At 48.5% G+C, this 24,208-nt stretch overlaps 1 protein-coding gene across 2 annotated transcripts; it reads right to left on the reverse strand.

Annotated features, from left to right (window-relative positions):
• Window positions 1-586: 586 nt before the first annotated feature.
• Window positions 587-22,920, reverse strand: LOC119105271 (uncharacterized). 2 transcript variants are annotated; one of them, XM_037228739.1, is made up of 4 exons: window positions 22,796-22,920; window positions 4,469-4,573; window positions 3,525-3,790; window positions 587-1,125 (listed from the first exon to the last, which is right to left on the reverse strand). In XM_037228739.1, the coding sequence occupies exons 1-4, from the start codon at window positions 22,898-22,900 to the stop codon at window positions 678-680; spliced, it is 924 nt and encodes a 307-aa protein (XP_037084634.1). In that variant the 5' UTR covers window positions 22,901-22,920; the 3' UTR covers window positions 587-677. The 2 variants fall into 2 exon arrangements, with proteins under 2 accessions (XP_037084634.1, XP_037084635.1); XM_037228740.1 differs by lacking the exon at window positions 22,796-22,920 and adding an exon at window positions 10,883-10,927.
• Between the last annotated feature and the right edge of the window lie 1,288 nt (window positions 22,921-24,208).

Consider the following 24,208-nt stretch of genomic DNA (forward strand, 5'->3'; position numbering starts at 1 on the left):
ATGGTTGTAAACGCTGTGTACGCATAGAAGTATTCAGGGTTGTCGATTTCTCAAAATTGTTGGGGGGACAGAGTCTTTGGAAGTTACCGTATAAGGAAAGTTACGGTGAACTTCTCGGATATTACCCATTTTTGTTTCTGGCATGCAATGATATATATACATACATACACATGCACACGTTATATATATATATATATATATATATATATATGTGTATATATGTATATGCATATATATATATAGAGATATATATATATGCATATATATATATGTATATATATATATATATATATATAATATATATATATATATATAGGTGTGTGAAGCATATATGCATAAAAGCAACGGCAAAGTCAAGGTAGCCTCAGCGTGGGCTAACGTGCGATCAGCCGCACCGAAACGCGCGTCATCGGCTTCGGACAACATGCCACCTCAGCCAAGCGCGAGTGGTCTTCCGTCGTCTCGCCAAATCACACCCCGCCTCGCTTCCATTCCCACTATTAAAACCCAGACCGTCAGCTGTTTATCATGTTAATATCCATATATATGTATATATATATATATATATATATATGTATATAGACGCTTCAAAGTTTGTATTTATAAAATTTGACCGGCAGTTATACGCGCTACGATAATGTTCTCGTCGGACCGCCCGGCTGCTGGACGCCATCATCTTACTCCGTTTCTTGCGTCGCACCGACTTCTGCTGGATAGACTTGCGCCCAGAACACGTTGCAGACCGAACTGTAGCCTAGCGGTTTCATCATGTTCATCACGGACGGCACGGCGGTTGCGACCAGGCAGGGCAGGCGGCGCTGCAGGAAGAGCCGGGTGAGCTCGGCCATCGCCAGCCGCGCCAGGCCTCGCCGCCGGTGCGACTCCAGCGTGTGCAGGAAGCCCAGAAACGCGTTTCTGTTGAGCAGCACCCAGCAGACGAGCTCGCCGTCAGGTGATGACGCCACGTCATTGTCGACGGCGACGAACACGCCGACGCTGAGGCCCACCGTCATGCCGTCGCGCATCACACCGTCGGCATCGGGGGTAACCGCGGTGTACGGCCAGAAACGCTTGACGGTGTCCAGGTGTATGCTGTCCAGCGGCCTCACGGAGACGCCCGGCGGGCTGTGAACGAGTGTCAGGCGGGCATACAGTCAGCGGAAGCATCACCTGTCGACCGCGCGTGACATCCCTCTGACGTTAGTACATACAGTGAGCAGGGTGGTTCAGTACCCGTGGGTGAAGATTACGGCAACACCTATATGCAAGCTATTTCAGTTATGTTGACCCGGCACCGTTTGGGATATTTCGTCAACCGCAACCTCCCGGGGGTAGAACTTCCCCGGATATCTCAGAATAGCATCAACCGATTGGAAACATTCAAGTGGCAACCAACCATTCCGGACGAGCTTTACCCGCGATCTGTAGACATAAGGCGACTGACCACATCGCTGGCAACGTAGCTATTCATGAGGACCGCACAAATATTCGAACGATTTGCTACGGTCCTGTTGGCGTTTGGTCGTACTGGTGCCCCTTGTCGTATATCTTTTAACTCGACACTAATCCAAAATACTCGACATTCTGGCGCTTCAGAATCTCGTCATGATGTTAGCAATAGTGTAGGTGGTCTGCTCACTCCTGGTCTCTGATTCTTTGGGGGCATTAACACGCGCTTGGGTGAGGCCAGTTTGACCCGCGAACGCCTTTTTCCAAAATGATTTCCGTACGACGCAGTCAAGTGGCGCCAAAACTTGGCAAACTGTAGGCAATTTCATGACAGATGTTTTTGTTCACAAGATTGAAATGTGCCCTGTAAGGTCGGTGTCCCATTGCAGGTCAAAATCGGGCTGTTTCTATCATCGAAGTAACATTTTGCTGTACTGTTCAACTGCATGCGAGAACAAATTATTAGACGAGATCACTGGCCTAAAATGACGCAGAGCAACATGTTGTCTGGAGGAGAAAATCACCTATCATAATCACTGACACTCGTTGAAATTGAAAACAATACAGCAAACTCATAGGCTGTTAGCCACCACGACCCTCTAAATGTCGAGGAAGGACAACGAATTGCAATAGCCGCTAACGGCATTTAATCACTCGACACAACGACATGTAAGTATATAGTGGCTGCATGAGGAGCTCTGAGGACACCTTAAAGACAACCCAGAATTTGGCATTGTTTCATCCTAAGGTCATGACCTAAGAAAATCAAATCTGGATACACATGAGTTCACATACAAGGCCACCCAACTCTGTACATTTGGTGCCTCTAGCTTGGGATCAAATTGAGCCCCTCCTTAGCAAAGATAATCATACAGTCACCCGGACGCATGTTAACACGCGCCCGGGTGGCCTACTGGATTCCTTGCTCTCGGGTGGGGGTCAATTTTCCCCTCCCTCTGAGATCCCAGGAGCTAAGAGAGCCAAAGACACAAAATCCACAAGATGTGTTGGTCTGTAGGTGGTCTTACTTAGGTCAAAATCTGAGGTTTCTAGGTCATGGCCTTCGGGTCAAATGTGGTAAAAGAAGGTCAAATTCTAGGCTGGTGTCCAAGTCGTCCTAGAACCTAGATACCTGTTTTTTCCTAAAGGCCACATGCTCATGTAAGGTTACTGACCTGGTTTGATATTTCGCAGGTCATGGTGAACAAAATCATAAAAGACCGAGTTGACTTTTCCATTCGAATAAGCGACAAACGTAACGCTAGGTAGTATGTTCCTAAAAACAAAATGTTTACCTGGATCATTTTATATCAGTTACCTTTTCTGACCTTTACGAGATCCTTTGAAGATGCATAATGCTGTTCCCATTATCAATAAATTAGAAGTGAGCACCAGAAACTGCGCCATTCGGCAGGTCTTAGAGTAACACAATAGGTTGGTTTTGACCTTAATCTGACATCCATACCCGAGTCGACACCATTGGGATACGGACATTCGATTGTTGTGTTGCCTAAGGAAGTATCTCAGAAATGTATGGTTTCTTCTAACACCCTGCTGTTGCATCGGACTGAACGATTCCACAAAATTGACTTCGCTGAATCCATGGCCTGATTTTGACTTACCGTAGGTCAGTGGCTTAACGAGGTAAGTCTACTTTTTTGTATCAGGCGATCTGTTGTTCAACTGTCTACATCTATGCAAAATTTTGGCGCGGTAAAACTGCGACGCTTAGAAATCATTGCAAAAAGATCCTCAGGGATTCGAATTTAACCCCACTCGGGTCCATGCTAACACGCTGTTCAGTCGTATACGCATTCACGGGTATGAACGTGCGCTTATAATCTTTCACTAACCAATCGTTCATATTTGGCAAATGCTAGCTTTCGGGCACTGCATTTCCGTAGCACCAATAGCAAAGCTGATATTTCACCTCCCAACTGTTCACATTACATGCAATGCAAAACATGCCTCGGCTGTAAGGAGCCAGATCAACCCAGATCCTAGAGTCACCACACGAACACAACCCATCGGCCAGAGCTGCCTCTCCTTTCTCCCAGGCAGTTGAGCATACGCACCAGCGGGTCAGCACATCCTCGGCCGGCGAAGACGCCTCCTTGACGAACAACGTGTTGGCTTCGATGAGTCTGGAGCTGAACTCTCTCTGATGACGGACGTAGTCCAGCACCGGCTCCAGGTAGCAGGGCCAGCAGTCGGCACGGAACGGCACCCGCCACAGATGTTCGTGCAACTCAGGCGCCAGCATGGCGGCAGCCAGGCGACGCATGCTGGCTGCGTCCTCCGGCGCGAAGGCGTCGACCACGTGCAAGTCAGGCGCGGCCAACTGTCGTAGGTCGGCAGGAGGGAAGCCGGGGTCAGGTCAAGTTGGAGGAGAGCGAGCGCATTAGGCCGGCTCAGGTCAGGCGTGGTTCCCCGCTGAAGGAATAGGGTGTAAAGTTACGGGGAGGGAGGGCTTCCAGAATAGGCGGATATCCAACGCGCACGTTAATAGCGAGCGTCTAGAACCATTTAGTTCGCTCTTCAATCAACAGCTTTGCATAAGCAAGAGAGAAATTCAGCTCGTGGTTGTTCGGCATTGTGGATTCAGAGAAACGAGGCTATGTACCAAGCAATGGTGAAATTGTCGGTATGCAACATTTCAGGCTCTGCTAAAAATCACGAATGCATTGATACAAGTGAGTAGCACTTTTGGCCCGTTATCATAAGCAGAGTTTGGAGCACCGAATAGGTTGCCGTATCCAGTGTTGGCTCCCCAACGTCGTTAAGCCTGTATCTCCTGGTGTTTGAAGGGCTGATTACTTAGCATAAGAGCTCTGGACTCATGAGTTTCATCTACAAAATCTCTCTCGAAGGCAGCAAGCACCCGCGGAGACCTTGCGAACATTTCCAATGTTGCTTGGGTCTTACATGATTTCCTGCTCTAGGTCCTACTCTGCTGTCAAATTTCAACGGATTGTCTGTCGCGTGAAGCTTATTTCAGCATGTTCTTTTACCCACTGACCGTAATTACAATAGACACTAGCGGCTTCGACGTGTCGGGGCTTGCGTAGATCCAATGCTTGCACGTGTTGACGCCGCGCTGAATCAGAAGCAGCAGACACCTCGACTGTAAGGGAAGCGGGGTCCATAGTTAAATGACAATGGCTTGCACGCCGTCATCCAGAAGCTTTCGAAGCTGACGGCGATAAAGAGTAGTTGCAAAATCGATTGGCTAAGAGTGCTCGACACATCACACACACACACACACCACACACACACACACACACACACACACACACACACACACACACCACACACACACACACACACACACACACCACACACACACACACACACACACACACACACACACACACACACACCACACACACCACAACACACACACACACCACACACACACACACACCACACACACACACACACACACACACCACACACACCACACACACACACACCACACACACAACACACACCACACACCACACACACACACACACACACACACACACACACACACACACACCACACCACACACACACACACACACACACACACACACACACACACACACACACACACACACACACACACACACACACACACACACCACACACAACACCACACACACACACACACACACACACACACACACACACACACACACACACACACACACACACACACACACACACACACCACACACACCACACACACACCACACACACACACCACACACACACACACACACACACACACACACACACCACACACACACAACACACACACACACACACACACACACACACACACACACACACACACACACACACACACACCACACACACACAACACACACACACACACACACACACACACACACACACACAACACACACACACACACACAACACACACACACACACACACACACACACACACACCACACACACACACACACACACACACACACACACACACACACACACACACACCACACACACACAACACACACACACACACACACACACACACACACAACACACACACACACCACCACACAACACACACACACAGAGACGAAAGCTGAGGCGAGGTGGACTAGCATCTTTTCGGCTGATTAGTATCTATGTCTCAATGAATATCGCAGGTTGCTTTGCTGTGTTTAGAATTGAGAGAAAAGTCCTTCCACCTGGGAAGTGATATGGGTTAGCAACAACGAGCATAAATCTAAGTGCTCCTTTCACAGCGTCGACAGTCGTACAGCTAAAAAATTGTGGTGCAATGGTGTCTGGGAAGAAGATTTTTGATAAGTGTAACCGGGGGCTTCCATCCGGCTTATAACTTATTCTTAACGTTTATGATTGTGTTGTTTACCCCGTGTATCTCCTTCCCGTTTTGCAAAGAGCGTTTAGGGATTTTCTGTTCACATGTTTGTCTGTTTAACTTTGAATCGGAAATACCTATTGGAAAATGAAAGCGAGTCTGCTAGTGTTAGAAGCGAAAGCATTTGGCATGCCCTTGAAAAGAAATATCGCATTTATGGCACCAGCCAGTAACCAGCCTTTCTCACGAAGCAGAACTGATGTAAAAACGGTTTGACTAAACATATGTAACCAAAGAACCGTGGCAATGGATCAATAAAATGCTGCACATTACTCGAATTCACACCAACTATACCTCGATACAAGTTACAAAGTACAGTTCGTCGTTTCTTGCGCGAAATAAACCTGTATCTGTATATAAGTCTTGGAAAGATGACACAGAAGGATCCGCAGAACCGCAGCTCAGTTGAAGATTTTCAGAGCTTGATTTCTCTGATTCGAAACATTTTTTCAACGCCTCAGGTTTTTGAGTCTTAATTTTTGCTTAACACTGTTCAATTATGGTCACCGGGCACTGGGGGATAGATTTCTGACTGAATGAATGACGATATTCCCGGATAGTGAAACACGGCTGACCCAGGGTGCAGTCTCGTGGCCGCCCGTCGATGGTTTTTAGAGACAATGGAACTGAGTGAAGAAACGGGCAGCACCTCGTAAAAGGCACACCGAAAAGCGCATCTCTGCTATGAAACAGCGGGCATAAAGTGTGCACTCATGTCACATCGCATTTACTCTGAATAAAACAACCGGAACACCAGTGCGACTACCAAAGGTAGCGGTCCTGTGCACTGCATCGGTAGCGCGACGTAAGAAAAATTCTAGACGAAGCTCGGCACTTTTCGTCGATGGGAGGTTTCCAAATTTCCTGGCATATCAAGCATTTGTTTGTCAAAGCACACTCCATGGACATCTTCCCCTCTTGCAACGATGTCATAAGGGCTACCCGAGAAATTGATGCACAGAGAGAACTCACTCTATCACTGTCGCGCGAGTGGAAGTACCTCTACATTTGCTTCTTGAACACGTCGCTACGCGACTGGTGGAGCTGCAGGAGCTGGTCTGCCCGTCTGGCGACAACGGCTGCACCGGTCATAGTCACAAAAAACAGAGCTGTCCGGCAGAGCCAGCCTGGGACAGACAGTCGTTTATCGTCTCATTGGTACTCCTGTGTCAGACCTGCGGTGCCAGTCTAGTGTTGTAGGACAGAACACAAGCCCCCTACAGACTATTTCGACTACTGAAGGCAAAGCACTTCAGCGAGTCGGCCAAAAATCAGTCAGAGCGGGTCTATCCTACTAGGATCCGTAGATCAGTGATCTGTATCCGCACGCTGTCCACCCGGACCAACCGGACGTCGACGTCAGCTTTTGGCGGCACCAGACAATGACTGATGACAAGGTTACGACCGCCACCACCGAGGCAAGCTCCAAACAGTGCTGCACTATCTGGAACATCACACTAAGCAGGAATAAATGGTCTATAGGCGATGAACCAGAGGCATGCCCGGGAAACTTATATCATGCTTGGCCCGAGCTAGATGCAAGCATTGTGATGATTTTCGAATGCATGGTTCACCTACGTTACAAGTCAGAGAACCACACGTCGCAAGAACGTGCGGCGGAAGCGAAGAAATGCGTAGCGACTCAAAACACAAATACAAATTTTGAAGTTGTATGCAATGCAAAGCACTTTTAGGAGAACATCCACTCCTATGTGGACCAGCCCAGCCAAGGAGATCATGTAACGAAGGGGACACGGCTCGACAGGCGTTCCAGAGCGCGAGCACTCCCGGATTCACCACTGCGGTCCACGAGCTGCTGATCCACTAGCCACGTGTTATGCTGCAGCCCATGTCCTCTGGTTACGATGTTTCAGCCCATGACCTCTGGTTACGATGTTTCGGCCCATAACCTCTGGTTACGACGTCCTTTCAACCATAATTGAGTCACACAACACTCAGAACAAGGGAAGTCTCCGCTTCCCTTGAAGCCGGTTGGGGACGCCAACTGGCCAGGAATCTACCCGCTGCGGGAGCTCGGCGGCGACGGGGGCGCCTGGCTGCCACTGCGCTGTCCATCGGGAGCAATGGCTCTCACTTGAGAGAGCGCAGGCGCGTCCCCGGACAGCAGAGCCGCTGATGGCGGCCACGGACCCAGCCGACTCCACATTTGTATGAGGCTTTAAACTGAGATAGCTTTCTTGAATCATTCGGAGCAGATCAGAGCGCTGCCCATCTTAAGACCTGGAGTTTCCAGCTTCTAGTCTTTCGCCTAATTTCTGAGCTATGCACTCGCGAAGACGCGCGACTTTTTCGGGAAGGCTATTTTAAGGATATCCAGGCATTCATGACGTCAGAAAAACATAATCAAAGTGTTGCCATTTCACTGGCCATGTGGCGGTTCACTGGCACAACAATTATTGTCTTTCATGTCTGGCGCCCGTGAGCACCATTTGCAGACATAATGACCGTCTATTTACACTTAATCGATGTGCAATCTATGCATCACTTCAACGCTGCTTGCAACTAGTTTCATAAACAGATAATGCCGTTGAATTGAGGCGTAGGGAGTAACTTTCTGGGGTTTTACCTCTAATCTGGTACAGAAAGTAAATAGCAACTATTTACGTCAACGCCCGTAAAAGTATGATATTTACGGAGCATTTCAACTAGTCTGAGTTAATCTATACTTCACCAGGTATCCATCAGATTACATAAGCGCAGCTGACTTGACCGTGGAGTAGACATTCACCCCGGAACTGAAATAGATTAAAAATATGCTCTGGTCTGTCCTAAGATCATCATTGGTAACCATAAAGGAGCCGGCGCATGGCCGTGCAAGAGCGAAGGATTAGGCCATTTAGACCGAGGATCAGCCTGCAGTGAGACATTGCTGAGACATGAAGCGATGCCAACATCACACGGGCGGTTGAGTTTGCATATATGAGAAACTCAATGCAACTGTAGTTCGTACAGATTTCTGGGCATCGCAAACATAAGAACTGTGGTCGAAAAAGCTGGCAGACCGTTATAAAAATCAATCTCTCTCCCACATGACGCGCATTTCACTGGATCATTTTTTCACTACTGTGACATGAATACACATTTTGTGTTAACAAGACACACAACATAGAGTAGGCGTAAAGTCAGCTATTTTAAGAAGATTTTGTCGTTGTTGTGCATAGTTTCTAGATACGTAGCACAAGAAAGCTCAGGGTATGGATGTACGAAACACGAGTACATTTTGTTTTACTTCTTCGTATAGTGAAACAATACCAATAATTGTACACTTTCTGCATTCCAGCGAATTACAAAAGTGATCGTGATTATTCTTTGATGTAATTGTCACACAAATCACGAATGCATCATCGAGTTAATCCATAAATGACCAGATTTTTTAAGTCACCTTTAAGATATTCCTGGATTTTTAATCAGCATGTTAGCCTTTTGGGGCCAAAGCAATAGCAAGGTTGCCATGGGAACGACCGTTTGTATCGCTATTGAAATTGCTTCACTTCGGTATTTTACGATTAATTTCCAAGGAGCCATGCCAAGTTAATCACGCCGGCGTAAGAAATAGGAAGGTACGTCGAAATTACTTCGATTAGCAGGGAGTAAGTAGGAACTTCTCTTTATGAAACCGGATGTTGATTATCGGTCATATAAACTAAAGCCCTTTCGACTATCAATGATCATTTAAAGGCTATGGGATGAAGATGGACAACGGTGAGGCAAGTCTACACGCGCCTGGGGGCTAAACGCCGAGAGTTAACCCGCGCAAGGGACCACTCTGCGGGGTATGCGTCGTGCACCCGGTCGAAGTTCCTCTCCAGGTTGCCTCTCGGCCCACCCGTTCTGGCTTCACTTCGCTTTCATTATCATCCTTATTTCTCTCCTTATGTCTTACAAAACACTTTTCCGCGAGATGGCGTGGCGTGCGGTGTATCTATCCTCCGCGGGCCACGTGCTGCGTTTTCCAACGCGCGAGTAGGTTCTCAATTTGCTGCCATGAGATCAGCAGCCTAACAGCCTGTAACATGACCGCGGTCGCATAAAGTTTCTATGACGTCATTACTGCCGAGGCAACTTTGACATAAGCTCCAAATATACCTTTTCGTACTTTGCGGGCGTGTAACTCAGAAACCAGATCGCTTGGGTCTTAAAAAGGACATGACCTTAAACTGCATCAAAAGGTCCTCAAAATAGCTATTTCAGTTCAAAACGTCCTACAAATGTGGAACATTCTCTTACTGGGCCGCACTGTACCATCTTGACGTCACTCGTCGGCTGAGGCGGGCGAAATCGGCTCCGGTAGTCCGCTATCCGGCAGTATCCGAATCATCATGTGAAGGGTTGCGAGGAAGTGGGACAGTGTCCCAACCCGTGGATCTCACGCACGCTGACTTCATTGACACTGGGCCTTATGACCAGTGCTCTGTATTAACTCTGCACCTTTCAATACGCATCCGATATAAGGCCAGGGCAATCAACACTGTAATGCCTCTATACAGCATAATGAGCCCCAAAATTCCCCTAAGCGGGACTTCCTTGACCAGTGAAGAATTAACTTCGTTTGCTTGTGAATTCTTTACTATCACGAACAATTGTTCTTGGTCGTCTAGGCGCAAAGGCGTCCAATTTGATGTGTTTTTGTTGTTACGAAACTGCATCCGCTCGGTCGGTTATGGATTCCTTCGGAGCCTTTAGGCTCGCTGGGCATGTTTCATGGGGGTATGGTCCCGTGCCTCAAGATTTGGCCAAATTTGGCGCGGCGGCCCCGCGCCGTTCGGAAACTATTCTGGAAAAATCTTCGGGGGGTCAACGTGACTCCCACCCCAGCGCGTGTTAAGTCACAGCTCGGTCTCCGGCGTTGGCAGCGCTGTCCAGCCTGTAGAGGTCGTTGATGGTGTGGTTGCTTGAGCTTGGGCCGTGGCAATGGTTTTGGAAGCTGGGGACTGAAGCTCCCCACCCAAATCAGAGCCCAAAAGCGAGACGGCCCATTGGTCGTCTCCTTTACCACAGAATGGATTACTTACAACGCTGATGCGCATCCCTTTTCTTGACGTAGCACAGGCGCTGTAACGGAGACCTCGTTTGCGTAAATATTGCATGCGTTACCTTCTACAATCACCATCCAATTCACATCTTAGTCTCCAAATAGCGTGACGGTGTGCTGAGCCGGGGTTTAGTTTGAACTTCATAGCAATACTCAAATCACTCGTCAGGCATCGTTCACTGGTCGCACCGCGGCTCTGTAAACAACATGTAGCCGTACCTTGGACTGTGATAACATCACAGAATGTGATGTCGTTGAAAATGTTTAATACACATGGCCGTGCATCTTGTGAAGCAGTCTGAGTTCTTTCACGGCCCATTTAAACCTATGACGTAGGTGAAGCCTTGCGGCTCAGGACTACTCACCTTCGCTGTGATTGGGCCGTGAGCCTCCAGACGAGCCACAAGATGGTCTATATCCCCTTCGTTCACCAGCTGTACGTCCTGTTTGTTCATGGTCGGACCGAGCATGAGCCCTCACCGCCCCTAGCGCGCCGATAAAGCCGACTGACAGCTGCCCGTTGGCGTCCCAGACCCATGGTGACAAGAGGCCCTGCTCCGATCCGATAGTGTCAACACCTGGTCTTAGAACTCTCCCTCTCAAGGCCGTTCTCGGCTGCAGGCGACGGCGGACCGTCCTGGCACGCTGCTTGTGCCAAGGTCGGGTGTGCAACGACCACAGAGCATGTGTCCTCCATGGCCTACAGCGCACCTTACCGCGAGATGGCGTTGCGCGCGGCACATCTACCCACCTCGGGCCGCCTGCTGCGTTTTCCAATGAGCGAGTACGGTTTTTGTTTGTCACGTTTTGCCTTGGCGTACGCTCCGGAAGTGCGCGCCAAGACGACCTAGCACCTAGCGAACACGCTACGGGACGAGTTTGACCACATTATGCGAGGCACCGTTTTAACTCGGAAAACGCCATGTCGTTCGATTGCCAATTTATTTCGACGTTTGATAGTGCCGTCACAGCCATGTTTGAGAATGGTTGTAAACGCTGTGTACGCATAGAAGTATTCAGGGTTGTCGATTTCTCAAAATTGTTGGGGGACAGAGTCTTTGGATGCTACCGTATAAGGAAAGTTGCGTTTGAACTTCTCGGATATTACCCATTTTTGTTTCTGGCATGCAATGATATATATACATACATACACATGCACATGTTATATATATATATATATATATATATATATATATAGGTGTGTGAAGCATATATGCATAAAAGCAACGGCAAAGTCAAGGTAGCCTCAGCGCGGGCTAACGTGCGATCAGCCGCACCGAACGCGCGTCACCGGCTTCGGACAACATGCCACCTAAGCCGTAGCGCGAGTGGCCTTCCGTCGTCTGGCCAAATCACACCCAGCCTCGCTTCCATTCCCACTATTAAAACCCAGACCGTCAGCTGTTAATCATGTTAATATCCATATATATATATATATATATATATATATATATATATATATATATATATATATAGATATAAACGCTTCAAAGTTTGTATTTATAAACTTTGACCGGCAGTTATACGCGCTACGATGACGTTTTCGTCGGACCGCCCGGCTGCTGGACGCCATCATCTTACTCCGTTTCTTGCGTCGCACCGACTTCTGCTGGATAGACTTGCGCCCAGAACACGTTGCAGACCGAACTGTAGCCTAGCGGTTTCATCATGTTCATCACGGACGGCACGGCGGTTGCGACCAGGCAGGGCAGGCGGCGCTGCAGGAAGAGCCGGGTGAGCTCGGCCATCGCCAGCCGCGCCAGGCCTCGCCGCCGGTGCGACTCCAGCGTGTGCAGGAAGCCCAGAAACGCGTTTCTGTTGAGCAGCACCCAGCAGACGAGCTCGCCGTCAGGTGATGACGCCACGTCATTGTCGACGGCGACGAACACGCCGACGCTGAGGCCCACCGTCATGCCGTCGCGCATCACACCGTCGGCATCGGGGGTAACCGCGGTGTACGGCCAGAAACGCTTGACGGTGTCCAGGTGTATGCTGTCCAGCGGCCTCACGGAGACGCCCGGCGGGCTGTGAACGAGTGTCAGGCGGGCATACAGTCAGCGGAAGCATCAGCTGTCGACCGCGCGTGACATCCCCCTGACGTTAGTACATACAGTGAGCAGGGTGGTTCAGTACCCGTGGGTGAAGATTACGGCAACATTTATATGCAAGCTATTTCAGTTATGTTGACCCGGCACCGTATGGGGTATTTCGTCAGCTGCAACCTCCCGGGCGTAGACCTTCCCCCAGATATCTCGGAATAGCATCGACCGATTGGAAACATTCAAGTGGCAACCAGCCATTCCGGAGGAGCTTTACCCATGATCTGTAGACATAATGCGACTGATGACATCGCAGGCAACGTAGGACCCGCACAAATATTCGTACGATTTGCTACGGCCCTGTTGGTGTTTGGTCGTACTGTTGCTCCTTGTCGTATATCTTTTCACTCGACACCAATACAAAATACTCGACATTCTGGCGCTTCAGAATCTCGTCATGATATTAGCAATAGTGTAGGTGGTCTGCTCATTCCTCGTCTCTGATTCTTTGGGGGCATTAACACGCGCCTGGGTGAGGCCAGTTTGACCCGCGAACGCTTTTTTCCAAAATGATTTCCGTACGACGCGGTCAAGTGGCGCCAAAACTTGGCAAACTGGAGGCAATTTTATGACAGATGTTTTTGTTCACAAGATTGAAATGTGCCCTGTAAGGTCGGTGTCCCATTGCAGGTCAAAAGCAGGCTGCTTCTATCACCGAAGTAGCATTCTGCTGCACCGTTCAACTGCACGCGAGAACGAGTTATTGGACGAGACCATACATCTCTGGAATCGTTTGTGATACACTTAGGCAAGCAAATTTAGGATTGCGACACATCACCTTGGCCTTTGGTCAGCTTTGAAGATAAGACCGAGTCGAACCCAATCTCCTTTTTACGGGAGTGCTTGCGTTATGGGGAAGTTTTTAATGATCATTTTGATTTTTATAACAGCCAACATAAGAGACTTTTCCCTGAACTTCTTACATGTCAGACTAGATCACTGGCCTAAAATGACGCAGAGCAACATGTTGTCTAGAGGAACATACCACCTATTATAATCACTGACACTCGTTGAAATTGAAAACAATACAGCAAACTCATAGGTTTTAGCCACCACGACCCTTTAAATGTCGAGGAAGGCCAATGAATCGCAATAACCGCTAACGGCATTTAAGTCACTCGACACAACGACATATAAGTATGTAGTGGCTGCATGAGGAGCTCTGAGGACACCTTAAAGACAATTCAAAAATTCTTTTCACCCTAAGGTCATGACCTAAGAAAATCAAATCTGGATACACATGAGTTCACATACAAGGCCACCCCACTCTGTACATTTGGTGCCTCTAGCTTGGGATCAAATTGAGCCCCTCTTAGCAAAGATAATCATACAGTCGCCCGGACGCGTGTTAACACGCGCCCGGGTGGCCTGCTGGATTCCTTTCTCTCGGGTGGGGGTCAATTTCCCCTCCCCCTTCTGAGATCTTGGGAGCTAAGAGAGCCAAAGACACAAAATCCACAAGATGTGTTGGTCTGTAGGTGGTCTTACTTAGGTCAAAATCTGAGGTTTCTAGGTCATGGCCTTAGGGTCAAATGTGGTAAAAGAAGGTCAAATTCTAAGCTGGTGTCCAAGTCGTCCTAGAACCTAGATACCTGTTTTTTTCTAAAGGCCACATGCTCATGTAAGGTTACTGACCTGGTTTGATATTTCGCAGGTCATGGTGAACAAAATCATAAAAGACCGAGTTGACTTTTCCATTCGAATAAGCGACAAACGTAACGCTAGGTAGTATGTTCCTAAAAACAAAATGTTTACCTGGATCATTTTATATCAGTTACCTTTTCTGACCTTTACGAGATCCTTTGAAGATGCATAATGCTGTTCCCATTATCAATAAATTAGAAGTGAGCACCAGAAACTGCGCCATTCGGCAGGTCTTAGAGTAACACAATAGGTTGGTTTTGACCTTAATCTGACATCCATACCCGAGTCGACACCATTGGGATACGGACATTCGATTGTTGTGTTGCCTAAGGAAGTATCTCAGAAATGTATGGTTTCTTCTAACACCCTGCTGTTGCATCGGGCTGAACGATTCCACAAAATTGGCTTCGCCGAATCCATGGCCTGATTTTGACTTACCGTAGGTCAGTGGCTTAACGAGGTAAGTCTACTTTTTTGTATCAAGCGATCTGTTGTTCAACTGTCTACATCTATGCAAAATTTTGGCGCGGTAAACCTGCGACGCTTAGAAATCATTGCGAAAAGATCCTCAGGGATTCGAATTTAACCCCACTCGGGTCCATGCTAACACGCTGTTCAGTCGTATACGCATTCACGGGTATGAACGTGCGCTTATAATCTTTCACTAACCAATCGTTCATATTTGGCAAATGCTAGCTTTCGGGCACTGCATTTCCGTAGCACCAATAGCAAAGCTGATATTTCACCTCCCAACTGTTCACATTACATGCAATGCAAAACATGCCTCGGCTGTAAGGAGCCAGATCAACCCAGATCCTAGAGTCACCACACGAACACAACCCATCGGCCAGAGCTGCCTCTCCTTTCTCCCAGGCAGTTGAGCATACGCACCAGCGGGTCAGCACATCCTCGGCCGGCGAAGACGTCTCCTTGACGAACAACGTGTTGGCTTCGATGAGTCTGGAGCTGAACTCTCTCTGGTGACGGACGTAGTCCAGCACCGGCTCCAGGTAGCAGGGCCAGCAGTCGGCACGGAACGGCACCCGCCACAGATGTTCGTGCAACTCAGGCGCCAGCATGGCGGCAGCCAGGCGACGCATGCTGGCTGCGTCCTCCGGCGCGAAGGCGTCGACCACGTGCAAGTCAGGCGCGGCCAACTGTCGTAGGTCGGCAGGAGGGAAGCCGGGGTCAGGTCAAGTTGGAGGAGAGCGAGCGCATTAGGTCGGCTCAGGTCAGGCGTGGTTCCCCGCTGAAGGAATGGGGTGTAAAGTTACGGGGAGGGAAGGCTTCCAGAATAAGCGGATATCCAACGCGCACGTTAATAGCGAGCGTCTAGAGCCATTTAGTTCGGTCTTCAATCAACAGCTTTGCATAAGCAAGAGAGAAATTCAGCTCGTGGTTGTTTGGCATTGTGGATTCAGAGAAACGAGGCTATGTACCAAGCAATGGTGAAATTGTCGGTATGCAACATTTCAGGCTCTGCTAAAAATCACGAATGCATTGATACAAGTGAGTAGCACTTTTGGCCCGTTATCATAAGCAGAGTTTGGAGCACCGAATAGGTTGCTGTATCCAGTGTTGGCTCCCCAACGTCGTTAAGCCTGTATCTCCTGGTATTTGAAAGGCTGATTACTTAGCATAAGAGCTCTGAACTCATCAGTTTCATCTACAAAATCTCTCTCGAAGGCAGTAAGCACCCACGGAGACCTTGCGAACATTTCCAATGTTTCTTGGGTCTTACATGATTTCCTGCTCTAGGTCCTACTCTGCTGTCAAATTTCAACGGATTGTCTGTCGCGTGAAGCTTATTTCAGCATGTTCTTTTATCCACTGACCGTAATTACAATAGACACTAGCGGCTTCGACGTGTCGGGGCTTGCGTAGATCCAATGCTTGCACGTGTTGACGCCGCGTGAATCAGAAGCCAGCAGACACCTCGACTGTAAGGAAAGCGGGGTCCATAGTTAAATGACAATGGTTTGCACGCCATCATCCAGAAGCTTTCGAAGCTGACGGCGATAAAGAGTAGTTGCCAAAATCGATTGGCTAAGAGTGCTCGACAACATTTCACAACAACACAACACACACACACACTAACAACACACACACACAAACACCACACACACCACACACCTACACAAACACACACACCACAACACACAACACACACCACATCAACCAACACACACACCACAAACACAAACAAACACAACAAAACACACACACACACCACCACTCCCAACACACACGACACCAACACACACACAACACACACCACACACAAACACAAACACCACACACCCACCACACAACACCACAAACACACACACCACAACCACAACAACACAGACACACACAACACAACACACACACAGAGTACGAAAGCTGAGGCGAGGGTTGGACTAAGCATCTTTTCGGCTGGATTAGTATCTATGTCTCACATGAATATCGCAGGTTGCTTTGCTGTGTTTAGAATTGAGAGAAAAGTCCTTCCACCTGGGTAAGTGATTATGAGGTTAGCAACAACGAGCATAAATCTAAGTGCTCCTTTCACAGCGTCGACAGTCGTACAGCTAAAAAAATTGTGGTGCAAGTGGTGTCTGGGAAGAAGATTTTTGATAAGTGTAACCGGGGGCTTCCATCCGGCTTATAACTTATTGCTTCTTAACGTTTATGATTGTGTTGTTTACCCCGTGTATCTCCTTCCCGTTTTGCAAAGAGCGTTTAGGATTTTCTGTTCAACATGTTTGTCTGTTTAACTTTGAATCGGAAATACCTATTGGAAAATGAAAGCGAGTCTGCTAGTGTTAGAAGCGAAATGCATTTGGCATGCCCTTGAAAAGAAATATCGCATTTATGGCACCAGCCAGTAACCAGTCTTTCTCACGAAGCAGAACTGATGTAAAAACGGTTTGACTACACATATGTAACCAAAGAACCGTGGCAATGGATCAATAGAATGCTGCACATTACTCGAATTCACACCAACTATACCTCGATACAAGTTACAAAGTACAGTTCGTCGTTTCTTGCGCGAAATAAACCTGTATCTGTATATAAGTCTTGGAAATGATGACACAGAAGGATCGCAGAACCGCAGCTCAGTTAAGATTTTTCAGAGCTTGATTTCTCTGATTCCAAACATTTTTTTCAACGCCTTAGGTTTTTGAGTCTTCATTTTTGCTTAACACTGTTCAATTATGGTCACCGGGCACTGGGGGATAGATTTCTGACTGAATGAATGGCGATATTCCCGGATAGTGAAACACGGCTGACCCAGGGTACAGTCTTGTGGCCGCCCGTCGATGGTTTTTAGAGACAAAGGAACTGAGTGAAGAAACGGGCAGCACCTCGTAAAAGGCACACCGAAAAGCGCATCTCTGCTATGAAACAGAGGGCATAAAGTGTGCACTCATGTCACATCGCATTTACTCTGAATAAAACAACCGGAACACCAGTGCGACTACCAAAGGTAGCGGTCCTGTGCACTGCATCGGTAGCGCGACCGTAAGAAAAATTCTAGAGGAAGCTCGGCACTTTTCGTCGATGGGAGGTTTCCAAATTTCCTGGCATATCAAGCATTCGTTTGTCAAAGCACACTCCATGGACATCTTTCCCCTCTTGCAACGATGTCATAAGGGCTACCCGAGAAATTGATGCACAGAGAGACACTCACTCTATCACTGTCGCGCGAGTGGAAGTACCTCTACATTTGCTTCTTGAACACGTCGCTACGCGGACTGGTGGAGCTGCAGGAGCTGGTCTGCCCGTCTGGACGACGGGGCTGCCACCGGCCATAGTCACAACACAACAGAGCGGTCCGGCAGAGCCAGCCCGGGAAAGACAGCCGTTTTTCGTCTCGCTGGTACTCCTGTGTCTGACCTGCGGTGCCCAGTCTAGTGTTGTAGGACAGAACAACAAGCCTCCTACAGACTATTTCGACTACTGAAGGCAGAGCACTTCAGCGAGTCGGCCAAAAATCAGTCAGAAACGGGTCTATCCTACTAGGATCGGTAGATCAAGTGATCTGTAGCCGCACGCTGCCTACCCGGACCAACCGGACGTCGGCGTCAGCTTTCGGCGGCACCAGACAATGACTGATGACAAGGTTACGACCGCCACCCACCGAGGCAAGCTCCAAACAGTGCTGCACTATCTGGAACATCACACTAAGCAGGAATAAATGGTCTATAGGCGATTGAACCAGAGGCATGCCCGGGAAACTTATATCATGCTTGGCCCGAGCTAGATGCAAGCATTGTGATGATTTTCGAATGCATGGTTCACCTACGTTACAAGTCAGAGAACCACACGTCGCAAGAACGTGCGGGCGGAAGCGAAGAAATGCGTAGCGACTCAAACACAAATACAAATTTTGAAGTTGTATGCAATGCAAAGCACTTTTAGGAGAACATCCACTCCTATGTGGACCAGCCCAGCCAAGAGATCATGTAACGAAGGGAACACGGCTCGACGGCCGTTCCAGAGTGCGAGGCACTCCCGGATTCACCACTGCGGTCCACGAGCTGCTGATCCACTAGCCACGTGTTATCCTGCAGCCCATGTCCTCTGGTTACGATGTTTCAGCCCATGACCTCTGGTTACGATGTTTCGGGCCCATAACCTCTGGTTACGACGTCCTTTCAACCATAATTGAGTCACACAACACTCAGAACAAGGGAAGTCTCCGCTTCCCTTGAAGCCGGTTGGGGACGCCAACTGGCCAGGAATCTACCCGCTGCGGGAGCTCGGCGGCGACGGGGGCGCCTGGCTGCCACTGCGCTGTCCATCGGGAGCAATGGCTCTCACTTGAGAGAGCGCAGGCGCGTCCCCGGACAGCAGAGCCGCTGATGGCGGCCACGGACCCAGCGGACTCCACATTTGTATGAGGCTTTAAACTGAGATAGCTTTCTTGAATCATTCGGAGCAGATCAGAGCGCTGCCCATCTTAAGACCTGGAGTTTCCAGCTTTCTAGGTCTTTCGCCTAATTTCTGAGCTATGCACTCGCGAAGACGCGCCGACTTTTTCGGGAAGGCTATTTTAAGGATATCCAGGCATTCATGACGTCAGAAAAACATAATCAAAGTGTTGCCATTTCACTGGCCATGTGGCGGTTCAGCTGGCACAACAATTATTGTCTTTCATGTCTGGCGCCCGTGAGCACCATTTGCCGACATAATGACCGTCTATTTACACTTAATCGATGTGCAATCTATGCATCACTTTAACGCTGCTTGCAACTAGTTTCATAAACAGATAATGCCGTTGAATTGAGGCGTAGGGAGTAACTTTCTGGGGTTTTACCTCTAATCTGGCTGCAGGAAAGTAAATAGCAACTATTTACGTCAACGCCCGTAAAGTAGATATTTACGGAGCATTTGAACTAGTCTGAATTAAATCTATACTTCACCAGGTATCCATCAGATTACATAAGCGCAGCTGACTTGACCGTGGAGTAGACATTCACCCCGGAACTGAAATAGATTAAAATATGCTCTGGTCTGTCCTAAGATCATCATTGGTATCCATAAAGGAGCCGGCGCATGGCCGTGCAAGAGCGAAGGATTAGGCCATTTAGACCGAGGATCAGCCTGCAGTGAGACATTGCTGAGACATGAAGCGATGCCAACATCAGCTACGGGCGGTTGAGTTTGCATATATGAGAAACTCAATGCAACTGTAGTTCGTACAGATTTCTGGGCATCGCAAACATAAGAACTGTGGTCGAAAAAGCTGGCAGACCGTTTATAAAAATCAATCTCTCTCCCACATGACGCGCATTTCACTGGATCATTTTTTCACTACTGTGACATGAATACACATTTTTGTGTTAACAAGACACACAACATAGAGGAGGCGTAAGTCAGCTATTTTAAGAAGATTTTGTCGTTGTTGTGCATAGTTTCTAGATACGTAGCACAAGAAAGCTCAGGGTATGGATGTACGAAACACGAGTACATTTTGTTTTTACTTCTTCGTATAGTGAAACAATACCAATAATTGTACACTTTCTGCATTCCAGCGAATTACAAAAGTGATCGTGATTATTCTTTGATGTAATTGTCACACAAATCACGAATGCATCATCGAGTTTAATCCAATAAATGACCAGATTTTTTAAGTCACCTTTAAGATATTCCTGGATTGTTTAATCAGCATGTAGACCTTTTGGGGCCAAAGCAATAGCAAGGTTGCCATGGGAACGACCGTTTTATCGCTATTGAAATTGCTTCACTTCGGTATTTTACGATTAATTTCCAAGGAGCCATGCCAAGTTAATCACGCCGGCGTAAGAAATAGGGAAGTTACGTCGAAATTACTTCGACTAGCAGGGAGTAAGTAGGAACTTCTCTTTATGAAACCGGATTGTTGATTATCGGTCATATAAACTAAAGCCCTTTCGACCATCAATGATCATTTAAAGGCTATGGGATGAAGATGGACAACGGTGAGGCAAGTCTACACGCGCCTGGGGGGCTAAACGCCGAGAGTTAACCCGCGCAAGGGGACCGCTCTGCAGGGTATGCGTCGTGCACCCGGTCCGGGGTTCCTCTCCAGGTTGCCTCTCGGCCCACCCGTTCTGGCTTCACTTCGCTTTCATTATCATCCCTATTTCTCTCCTTATGTCTTACAAAACACTTTTTCCGCGAGATGGCGTGGCGTGCGGTGTATCTATCCTCCGCGGGCCACGTGCTGCGTTTTCCACCGCGCGAGTAGGTTCCTCAATTTGCTGCCATGAGATCAGCAGCCTTAACAGCCTGTAACATGACCGCGGTCGCATAAAGTTTCTATGACGTCATTACTGCCGAGGCAAACTTTGACATAAGCTCCAAATATACCTTTTCGTACTTTTGCGGGCGTTGTAACATCAGCAAACCAGATCGCTTGGGTCCTTAAAAAGGACATGACCTTTTAACTGCATCAAAGGTCCTCAAAATAGCTATTTCAGTTCCAAAACGTCCTACAAAGTGGAACATTCTCTTAGCTGGGCCGCACTGTACCACTTGACGTCACTCGTCGGCTGAGGCTGGGCGAAATCGGCTCCGGTAGTCGCTATCCGGCAGTATCCGAATCATCATGTGAAGGGTTGCGAGGAAGTGGACAGTGTCCCAACCCGTGGATCTCACGCACGCTGACTTCATTGACACTGGGCCTTATGACCAGTGCCTGTATAACTCTGCACTTTCAATACGCATCCGATATAAGGCCAGGGCAATCAACACTGTAATGCCTCTATACAGCATAATGAGCCCCAAAATTCCCCAAGCGGGACTTCCTTGACCAGTAAGTAACTTCGTTTGCTTGTGAATTCTTTACTATACGAACAATTGTTCTTGGTCGTCTAGGCTCAAAGGCGTCCAATTTGATGTGTTTTTGTTGTTAGGAAACTGCATCCGCTCGGTCGGTTATGGATTCCTTCGGAGCCTTTAGGTTCCCTGGGCATGTTTCATGGGGGTATGGTCCCGTGCCTCAAGATTTGGCCAAATTTGGCGCGGCGGCCCCGCGCCGTTCGGAAACTATTCCGGAAAAATCTTCGGGGGGTCAACGTGACTCCCACCCCAGCGCGTGTTAAGTCACAGCTCGGTCTCCGGCGTTGGCAGCGCTGTCCAGCCTGTAGAGGTCGTTGATGGTGTGGTTGCTTGAGCTTGGGCCGTGGCAATGGTTTTGGAAGCTGGGGACTGAAGCTCCCCACCCAAATCAGAGCCCAAAAGCGAGACGGCCCATTGGTCGTCTCCTTTACCACAGAATGGATTACTTACAACGCTGATGCGCATCCCTTTTCTTGACGTAGCACAGGCGCTGTAAACGGAGACCTCGTTTGCGTAAATATTGCATGCGTTACCTTCTACAATCACCATCCAATTCACATCTTAGTCTCCAAATAGCGTGACGGTGTGCTAAGCCGGGGTTTAGTTTGAACTTTATATCAATACTCGAATCACTCGTCAAGCCTCGTTCACTGGTCGCGCCGCGGCTCTGTAAACAACACGTAGCCGTACCTTGGACTGTGATAACATCACAGAATATGATGTCGTTGAAAATGTTTAATACACATGGCCGTGCATCCTGTGAAGCAGTCTGAGTTCTTTCACGGCCCATTTAAACCTATGACGTAGGGTGTGAAGCCTTGCGGCTCAGGACTACTCACCTTCGCTGTGATTGGGCCGTGTGCCTCCAGACGAGCCACAAGATGGTCTATATCCCCTTCGTTCACCAGCTGTACGTCCTGTTTGTTCATGGTCGGACCGAGCATGAGCCCTCACCGCCCCTAGCGCGCCGATAAAGCGACCGACTGACACGTGCCCGTTGGCGCCCAGACCCATGGTGACAAGAGGCCCTGCTCCGATCCGATAGTGTCAACACCTGGTCTTAGAACTCTCCCTCTCAAGGCCGTTCTCGGCTGCAGGCGACGGCGCGGACCGTCCTGGCACGCTGCTTGTGCCAAGGGTCGGGGTGTGCAACGACCACAGAGCATGTGTCCTCCATGGCCTACAGCGCACCTTACCGCGAGATGGCGTTGCGCGCGGCACATCTATCCACCTCGGGCCGCCTGCTGCGTTTTCCAATGAGCGAGTACGGTTTTTGTTTGTCACGTTTTGCCTTGGCGTACGCTCCGGAAGTGCGCGCCAAGACGACCTAGCACCTAGCACGAACACGCTACGGACGGTTTGACCACCATTTAGGCAGGACACCGTTTTAACTCGGAACGCCATGTCGTTCGATTGCCAATTTATTTCGACGTTTTTGATAGTGCCGTCACAGCCATGTTTGAGAATGGTTGTAAACGCTGTGTACGCATAGAAGTATTCAGGGTTGTCGATTTCTCAAAATTGTTGGGGGGACAGAGCTTTGGATGCTACGTATAAGGAAAGTTGCGTTGAACTTCTCGGATATTACCCATTTTTGTTTCTGGCATGCAATGATATATAACATACATACACATGCACATGTTATATATATATATATATATATATATATATATATATATAGGTGTGTGAGCATATATGCATAAAAGCAACGGCAAAGTCAAGGTAGCCTAGCGCGGGCTAAACGTGCGATCAGCCGCACCGAAAACGCGCGTCACCGGCTTCGGACAACATGCCACCTAAGCCGAGCGCGAGTGGCCTTCCGTCGTCTGGCCAAATCACAAACCCAGCCTCGCTTCCATTCCCACTATTAATAACCAGACCGTCAGCTGTTAATCATGTTAATATCCATATATATCTATATATATATATATATATATATATATATATATATATAGACGCTTCAAAGCTTGTATTTATAAATTTTGACCGGCAGTTATACGCGCTACGATGACGTTTTCGTCGGACCGCCCGGCTGCTGGACGCCATCATCTTACACTGTTTTGCGTCGCACGACTTCTGCTGGATAGACTTGCGCCCAGAACACGTTGCAGACCGAACTGTAGCCTAGCGGTTTCATCATGTTCATCACGGACGGCACGGCGGTTGCGACCAGGCAGGGCAGGCGCGGCTGCAGGAAGAGCCGTGTGAGCTCGGCCATCGCCAGCCGCGCCAGGCCTCGTCGCCGGTGCGAC

The sequence above is a fragment of the Pollicipes pollicipes genome, unplaced genomic scaffold (assembly GCF_011947565.3).
Source record: "Pollicipes pollicipes isolate AB1234 unplaced genomic scaffold, Ppol_2.1 Scaffold_6138;HRSCAF=7277_pilon_pilon_pilon, whole genome shotgun sequence".
NCBI lineage: Eukaryota > Metazoa > Arthropoda > Thecostraca > Pollicipedomorpha > Pollicipedidae > Pollicipes > Pollicipes pollicipes.